We start from the raw sequence: 8,954 nt of genomic DNA on the forward strand, positions 1-8,954 counted from the left end.
AAAATTTAAGATCCATTTATTCGTAGCATATCTATAACAAGAGGTCTTTTTTTTATAACTTTTAGTAGGCTTAGTAATTCATTACTCATGTTTAACTTTTGTTGTGTATTGGAAAAAATGCAATAATTATGCAACTCATCATGGGATAGTTTTTATGTCATGTACAAAATATTTTCCTATTCTATTATTTCTGAAACAGTGAATTAAGATAAGTGGATAGTGCAAGATGTTCTTTTCTTTCCATCACTTAGATGTGTATATAAACCATATTATGAGATTTCACTTTCTATAATGTAAACATGCGATCAAAAATTTTGTTTTTAGTTCAAAAAGTCAATACGTGAAATAAAGAATAATTGATTGCCAATATTGGTGCCAAAGCATTCACTTTAAATTTTTAAAGAGATTTTGAAAGCATATTTATTCTAAATCAAAGGGAGAAATGCACTGAGTACCAACTTATACCAAAATTTGTATTTTTCTTTTTCCCAATTCAATTGCTCAACAAGTAAAAAAAGTTCACCCTTCTTTCTTGTTGATATAAAGATTGATATTGCCAACGACCATTTGGTCTATTGGCATCGGGTCTCTTGCGTAAGGTGTTCATCTCGAGTGTCGAGCGTGGCTCCCCGAGTTCGATCTCTATCTCGCAGCGTGAAGGCATCGGTTCGGGTGGTGAAGCACTGGCCTCCCACGTGTTCGTCCCCGGATTCGCGCTTATCGCCTTTTCTCAAAAATAATAAAGATTGATACTAATCATGAATAGAAGCAAGATAAAAATATATCTAGTCGGAAAACAAAAAATAATTCCACCTCGTTGTTCTTCCCACAAATTGAACTTATATTATTATAGAAATCACCATTTTTCTTTTTCTTTTTCTTATTACAACTAATGAAAGACTTAGATAGCTACAAATAACTAGGGCTAGTGCTTTATTTTATTTTATTTTTTTTATTATTAATATTTTGATTCAAAGGAAAGAAATAGTGAAGTTGAAATAACTCACTTAGAATGTCTTTTAAAGAATTATGTGGAATAAATTGATCAAATAAGAAATTATGGAATAAATATTCAAGATATTCAGCAATAATGACATTTCACCTCCACAAAGTTGCAGGGGATGTAAGAATTGATACATATAATAACTTTTATTTGATTGATAATTGTATCAAATAAAAGTCATTTTAGAAATTTGTATCAAGCTTAAACTTCCTTTTTACATGTGCATTGCCCCAAAGGCACACACAAATAATAGCAAGTGGAGATTCATTTGAAGCATATTCAATCATACGGATGATTTTTCTCTCCTATTTCAAATCCCGTACTACCTCCCATAAACTAAAAATCCATAATCCCAATTGCTATAGAAATACCATTTAATTAACCTACACTCCTTTGAAATATGGTTTTTTATGTCCAAACACAAGAGCATGTAATCCTAGCAATCATCTATTCCTAATATTTTTCTCTAATAGTGTATTTGTGAAAAAAAAAAAATCAGGTGTAAAATAATGCACCCTTAAAATTTGTATTTATATGTTTTGTAAGAATTAAATTGTACAAAAGGGCAATTGTAAGAAAACCACCCAACAGATTTTAAATATATGAATGAAGAAATTTTTATTATTTCATTAGGGTTGTGTATTGACAAAATTGTGGTACAAGAGATTTTAGGAATATGCTCGCAAATATTATTTGGTGATTTTATATATTTTGTTATATTTTTATCTGGTTGGGGTAGAAAGGTACCAACCAACATATGCATACTTACATTTCATAAGAGTATCCATGCAATTTCAATCATATCAAAGGTGCACACAAAATAACCCATATCTCAGGTGAAATACCCATCCAAAATTTATAATATGCAAGAGACTTCTGCAGCCAATCAGTGACAACATTTGTAAAACTTGGTCATATGCCTCAATAATAGCAATATGCAAAAAAATAAAATTTTTAGTTTGAATAATTTCTCTAAATATAAATATAATCTAAATTAGATTGCGGAGTGCTTGCATATACACAAGTGCAGAGTCAGATGGCAAGCAGAAAACTAGTAGCACAACAGAACTAGAAGTGGAACATAACAATGGCCATTAGCATCATATATAGGAGTTGCAGTATAACAGCACCTGTTCTTCCAGCAGATCCCACCCATAAGACATTTAATTACATTTGCAAATATGGAAAAAATTAAATTAAAATGTAAATAGATGTTTTTTTTTCATTTCAGATCTACTTGCAGTAAAAGATCATCCGTCCTCCAAAAAAATCCTCACAACATAAACTAGCCGATATCAATAAATCAAGTTTGATGTAAGTGCACAAACAGATTACCTAAAAACCATGAAAGAAGCATATAGATCAACCCAGTACACAAACAGATTACCTAAAAACCATGAAAGAAGCATATAGATCAACCAAAGCAAGGTAGATCCTTGTGTATAGCTAAAATCCACCATACAAGATTTACTAAAACACAATTAAAGTCTGTATCGAAACAAGGTACAACTCAAAGCTATCTTACTCTCGAAAACCTGATAACAAGAGATTAAAGCTCGTCAGATACTAAATATATTCACATGCCGATTGAAGCCAATACATGCTTCCACAGCTTATAGAAGTCTATCACATTTTTCTCTACATCATTCAGTTTCTTGATCCTTAAGTGACATCTCAATGTCTTACCAAAAAAGCAGCTCAAGTAGTTATACCTAATAATTTCCAGATATTTGGATATGCCTCCATTGAAAAATTCAATGAAATGGAAATGACAGCCTGTAAAGAAAATCACAAGAGCATGCTCTATGTTACTCTTGGTTGTGGCCGTACATTTGTGTCTGTACTTCTAGTCTGTATGCCTGTATATTCATTGGAGCTATTAGAATGTTTCCCTCCTGGGCAACATCACCTACCTGCTCCATATAGCCCAGCATTTCTGGATCATCATGTAAGAGATTCAAGGAAGTTGCTTCCACATTTGAGATTGAGAGATCTTTAAACATGTAAAAGAGATTGACAGGATCGTCTCCCAATGTTGAACACTGCAGCCCACCCTTTCTACAGTAGGAAGAATCCCAACCCCTCCTCTGCAAGAAAAGCGTGAATCTGGAGTCTGTAGGTGCTATGTGTAAAAACTGGAGAGGGCGTGGAACTTTGAAGTTCACAACATGCAAGTCACATGGCAAGGAGGAAGATAACGGAGCAAAGGACCTTGGCAGCAGTGGGGATGACCTAGCCAGTAATTTCTTACTGACAAATGCATGCAAAGGGTAGTTCAGATGAGCCCCTATTTGGTGGGAAAGAAGAGATGGTTGGAGAGGCAGCATTGCCTGTCCAGAAGAAGCTGCTGAGACATTGGACTCCATCAAAATGTGGAATAGCACATTTGTAGGACGATTATCCATCACTCCTTGACCTAGACCACGGCCATCATCCATGCTTAAACGTCGATCCAACATAATCTCCAGCCAACCGCTTTTAAGATTGGCCACCCCTAGTGACTGCTTAGAGTGGACAGAAAAACGATGACCTAAAGAATCCTGAAAAAAAGCAAGTGACGGCATTGGGTAGTAATTTCCTTGCAAAGGGATTTTATCATACGTCTCTCTCCGGCTCATTTGAAAACCATTCAGATCTGAATAAAATATCCTCTTGTTGTCGACATCTGTCTTATATCTCACTATCAGTTCCTTATCCATGAAATCATAACCAATAAGCTCAACATGGTATTCCTTTTCAATAACAAATTCCTGTGCAGTATTCTCTCCACTATATACTCGTGTGCTGTGAGAGACAGGTACTTTGTTCCACTCGACCTTAGGAAGAGAGTAGGCTTCTTGCACCAATGGCCCCTCGGATATAACAAACAACCCACCAGCCTTAACAATGGATTGAGCTTCTCCGTTAGGTTTAAACAAATAAGCACCACTTCCAGAACTAGAGTACATTGCAAGTTCTTCTCCAATAACAGTTTGTTGACCATCTTTATGAATTACTTTCTGTAGCAAACCATGTTTTACATCAAATTTGAGTGTATATCTAAGGCTGAGGATCTCTGCATTGCTGCCTTCAAGTTTTGAACATACATAGGGAGCAGGGCAAGGTAATGTATCAGCACCACTTTGTATTTTCAATTCAACAGGTATAGCTTTTTCACAGCCCATATTTCCATTTGCAACATAGTAAGTCTCCAAACCAAGAGCAGGAATTGCAACCTTCCAATAAAGCCGATGGTTTCCAGTAAAAAACTTTCCTTTATTATCATGCCTCCACTCAGGAGAGATTTGGCTCCTGATGTGTGTCCCATTAGAGTGCAAAACACACACATCTGGTTTAGTAATAATAACCATGACAATCTCTTCTCTAGTTTGCTCCAGTGGATTGAAAAATGTAACTGGGTGGGCATGTCCTTCGCCAACCTCTATAACTTTATGCATTTGCTGTGCATCATATCTTGATCTGGTCTGCTCTGCTTCAAACTCAGAGTATAATGTAGGATCTGATTTATTATCAAAACGACCAAGAAGAATTTCAACTGCTTTACACATGAAAATCTGCAAGTCCTGCACAGATATATGCATTCGATTTCCATAATCTTCCACAACATAATCCTTAGCAGTACCTGTTACACCATCATGATGCTGGAAAAGAGCTAGATTCCTCCTTGCAGCTGTCAACTTGTGGGCAAAACTAATGGGTAGTTTTGCACATGATGATCTCTGACAGTATCCCAAAACTAGTGCTGCCATAATCTCTGTTGCACGCAAAGTTTGTTCTAGAACACGATCAACTGCTTTAAAAAATGGCCGTGAAACATAGTAGCCACTCCAGTAGTCATGTTGCCTATCAGCATATGTAAAAAAGTCTCCGGACAAAGAAGGAAACCCACCAAGTTCAACTGAGCCCAATTCCCCAGGATGAGAGAAGTTAATCCTTTCTGCTTCATTCCGAAGGGTTTGAAAGTAATCTTCAAGCGTACCAAATTGGACTTCAGCATTCAGATTTGGACTAGAATTTATATGATCAAAAAGCATTTGATAATTTCGAAATTGGACTTCAGCTTCATCGATGCTAACATAACGGAAATCATCCCCCAGCGGAACAAGAAGTGTATTGGTTCTGTACAAGGTTGACTTTTTCTTATACTGGTCTAGAAGCTTCAATGCTCTCTCCTGCACATTGCTTGGGTTTGTTTCAACAGGGTCTATCCTCCATGGACAAGCTTCATAACTAAAGCCACGCATCCTAGCAAAGTCAAACTGGCAGCAAACTGCTGGCTCAGGTCCACACGTGTGAGGGATATCATATGAGTAGAAAGGCATCATATGAACAAATATATCAGTTGTCTCATCTAAATCCCAGCTCTGCCTCCAAATGAATTCAAGATCTTTTCGCAAAGCTAGCTCCTTCTTCAACTCATAGTGAGTTCTCTGTATCAGCATGTTCTGAAAACCCATGCGGCGAAGCAAATACGCCATAGTTGGTGAATAACCAAATGGATCAATAGACCAAGAATTTTTTGGAATGACTCCAATCGTATCATTCAGCCACATATTTCCCTCCATCATCTGTATTGGCACGAAGAGGTTATTTCGATAGTCAGTATGTTAGGGATCTGACAAAGTCCCAGATTATATCAATTCAGTGTCAACCAAGAAAAAAGTCTAACCATTCAAAAGTAATACAGAAGGAAAATGCAAAATTCATACTATCTAGAAATACATAATCAGTGTTACATCAAACTCCAAGGTTTAATACTCTTTCACATTAGAGGTTCCCTTTCTTAGACATCAGGTGATTAGATTTTAGTGATCTTATATTTAATGGTTTATTAAAAGAGTTTTTCCTTTTTTTTTCTTTTTTTTTATACTGACAAAAAGGTGGCAGTTATGAAGATTTGAGTTTTATCAACCACAATAAGGTCCAGGATCTTTTCTAAGCTCTTCTTTTATTCCATTATGCCTTTCATATCTTCCCTCCAAACTTTTCCTTCTTTAGAGGACCATCTATCCTTGGTCCATTTTTCAAAATTATTTTTTAATATAGGCAAAAACCGAAACGTCCACATGTACATAAAAAGGCGTCCAAGTCAATACATTTTGAGCGAAATCCAAACAAAATGTTGTCAAGCATCAAGATTACCGCTTTAAAAATAATATTTTTCATCAGCAGTTATATCTCATTTCTTACCTAAAACCATATTAGGACAGGTGAAGACAAACTCTTGATCTCCCTATTGGTTTACTAAGAAGTGTTATTCTTTGAATAGAAAAGAAAATAAAAATTAATAGAATATATTCAAGGACGTATGATAATTATATATATTAAGAAAAATATTTATGAGATTTTTTTATGGAATTTCTAAGATCTGCATGGCTTGAAATATCCAGAAAATAGGCATACAGGGCCCATCATCTAAAATATGGCCCAGTTGTACTGTGCCCCAAATCCCTTTCATGCAAGTAATGGGGGTAATGTGGAACCTATCCTCTTGATATGGGGCATCAACAACTCATTCGGGAGCAGTTCATCTATCTGTCTGCTTCTATCTTCCAACTCTTCTTAATTTCCTTCCCACTACTGCCACTAGACACAAGACCAGCTTACTTGTGCAGCAGCAGCAACAGGTCAATTTTGAGATGCAAATGAAACACTTTGACATAATTAAACCTAATCAGACTATAATGAGTGTTTGCCTCATGCCTAGACTAAATGTTATACAAGCAGTACTTCAGTGTGGTCAGTTGACCTCCTCCATGTGTAAGAACACAAATACCAACCAAACCGCTATGCAAACACTAGTTAAAATCCCTTGCTATCCATCTTTTTGTATTAGTTGAAGAAATTTACTCTCTTGCACTATTTCCTATTAATTATACCCTCAAACCCTTTCCAAAACAGTAAAATGATCTCATTTGTTTTGCATCAAAATCATTGCAAACCAAGAAAAGATACATTTTACAATTAATATAATTTAGCATAACACGGAGTACGCTTCACCTTATTCCAATGCCTTAGTCAAAGTGAATTAGATCTAATTCACTCAAATAAGTATCACACCACATAATCCCAGATAAAAAATATAAATGGAGCATTATCAAGTATTCACCATAGCAATGGCTATATGTTAATTGTAGAAAATGATAACAACAATTCAATAAGATGTGTTTAATCACACATACCTGCTCTATGATTGCAAAATAGTGTGAGTTGGCCTGCATTAAATTAAAATTTTATAATAAGAACCAGTTTTGAAGGAATCAAATGCAATAAATCTTTAGGAAAATATACTTACATATTTATATATATATATATATATATATATAGATTCTCATATTGATTATTAGAAAAAAGATTAAAGATGGTGAGAAAAATAAGAAATAGGCTACCACACAAAGCATCTGCAGGATAAGAGGTCTTGTAATGCCTAAAGAAAAAAATTACTTGGAGGCAAATCAGTGACGTTGTAATTAAAAAAATCTTCAAAATTGCGAATTATGCTAACAAGCTTTTGAAAGATTATCAAACTTTGACCAGGAATTGCATCCACCATAAATGGCTCGAGTTAAGCAGAACTACTAATGGTGAATATGAAATAGTACTCAAAAAGTTGCCTCTAGGCCACTTGACAAGAGTAATAAGGAGCTGCCAGTATTCACCCACTAGGCTCTTCCTAAATATTGCTACAACAAAGATAATTCACATAGCTAATCTAAGAAACAGTTATTGAAAAATAGTGTATTAATGAGTCACAGAATGAGGAACCTGTGCACAGTTCATCTTTGCAACCCAAACACATGGCTTTCATAAAACAAGGTCATCCTTCCTAACTGGAACAACATGAATGAATATGGACCAGTAGTTTATGCCTCAAGGACTTGAATAGAAGCAGCAAGCCATCATAAACTGAGACATTTTTAAGAGAAACATTGCAAAACTCTCAGAAAAAACTGCAGTTTTGCAAGAGGCTCACCTCATCATTCATAACCCAACCTCCTCCAACGATCTCCAACTGACCATTCTGTACCAGTTTAGTGAAGCTTTCCTTTTGCAAACTCGTGGCATCCCTCCACCACTTCTCCAAGTAAGACATCTCCTCCCATATGAATTTCCGGCGAGTATCCTAACAATACTAATTTCTAATCAAGCAAAAACCCAGAATAAATCAAGAAAATTTAACCTTGGAAAGGGATTCCACGATGGTGTTGAGGATATGCCGGGACTGACGGTCGTAGTACTCATTGACGGTGAGCTTCCACCCGGGATCATTATGCGAGTGCGGCACCACAAAGACCTTAAGCTTTTCCTTATTCCATTCATCCCCTCTGTAGGTCACCCGCCAGCCCTGCTTCCAAGGGCCCCCATCCACATCCATAAACTCGATCCGATCATACAGATCCTTGGTGGTGATGTCCACCTTGGCTGTTCTAATCTCGCCGCTCCGATCGGAGGCAGTACCGGAAGGGATGGGTCTCCGGAAGGCGGGGCGGCGGACGAGGCGTGGACGGGGGTGGGAGGAGGAAGAGAGGGGATTAGGGACGCCGAAACGAAGGACGATGGCGAGAAAAAAGAGAAGGGAGATGGTGAGGCCAAGGGCGAAGAAGGTGGAGCTAGGGCAGAGAATATCACGGAGAGGGTTGCGATGGCGAGCGGACGAGGGTTTCCGGAGAGGGCGTGGCTTGGAGGTGCTGGGGAGAAGAGATGAGGCGAAGCCTCCGCCACCTCCCCGGCGATTGCCGGAGAAGAAGGCCATCAACACTGCTGCTGCTGCTGCTGCGAAGCGAATGGGGGAGGTGCCTTCCTTTTTATTTTTACTATTTATTTATTTATTTATTTTTATTTTATGTATTTTTTTATTTTTTGGGAGTGGGGTTTCAGACTTTCTCAGTCTTTCAGATCTCCGTGGTCTGCAAATGGGTGTTTTTTTTATTCTTATTTCTATTATTATTTC

The 8,954-nt window shown here is 36.9% G+C and overlaps 1 protein-coding gene across 1 annotated transcript; it reads right to left on the reverse strand.

Annotated features, from left to right (window-relative positions):
* Positions 1–2,400: 2,400 nt before the first annotated feature.
* LOC120284035 (alpha-mannosidase 2) lies at positions 2,401–8,916 on the reverse strand. The gene is made up of 4 exons (XM_039290861.1): positions 8,184–8,916; positions 7,977–8,126; positions 7,186–7,218; positions 2,401–5,571 (listed from the first exon to the last, which is right to left on the reverse strand). Exons 1-4 carry the CDS (start codon positions 8,754–8,756, stop codon positions 2,812–2,814), a joined length of 3,516 nt encoding a protein of 1,171 aa, XP_039146795.1. The 5' UTR covers positions 8,757–8,916; the 3' UTR covers positions 2,401–2,811.
* Positions 8,917–8,954: the final 38 nt, after the last annotated feature.

The sequence above is a fragment of the Dioscorea cayenensis genome, chromosome 3, assembly GCF_009730915.1.
Source record: "Dioscorea cayenensis subsp. rotundata cultivar TDr96_F1 chromosome 3, TDr96_F1_v2_PseudoChromosome.rev07_lg8_w22 25.fasta, whole genome shotgun sequence".
Classification (NCBI taxonomy): Eukaryota; Viridiplantae; Streptophyta; class Magnoliopsida; order Dioscoreales; family Dioscoreaceae; genus Dioscorea; species Dioscorea cayenensis.

Bases quoted from the DNA above. Each gene is read 5' to 3' on its own strand.
- LOC120284035 (XM_039290861.1), bottom strand. From the start codon at position 8,756: ATGGCCTTCTTCTCCGGCAATCGCCGGGGAGGTGGCGGAGGCTTCGCC. The intron at 8,127-8,183 runs GTTAAATTTTCT...TAGTATTGTTAG, and splicing joins TCGTGGAATCCCTTTCCAAG to GATACTCGCCGGAAATTCAT. The intron at 5,572-7,185 runs GTATGTGTGATT...GTGCCAATACAG, and splicing joins ATTTTGCAATCATAGAGCAG to ATGATGGAGGGAAATATGTG.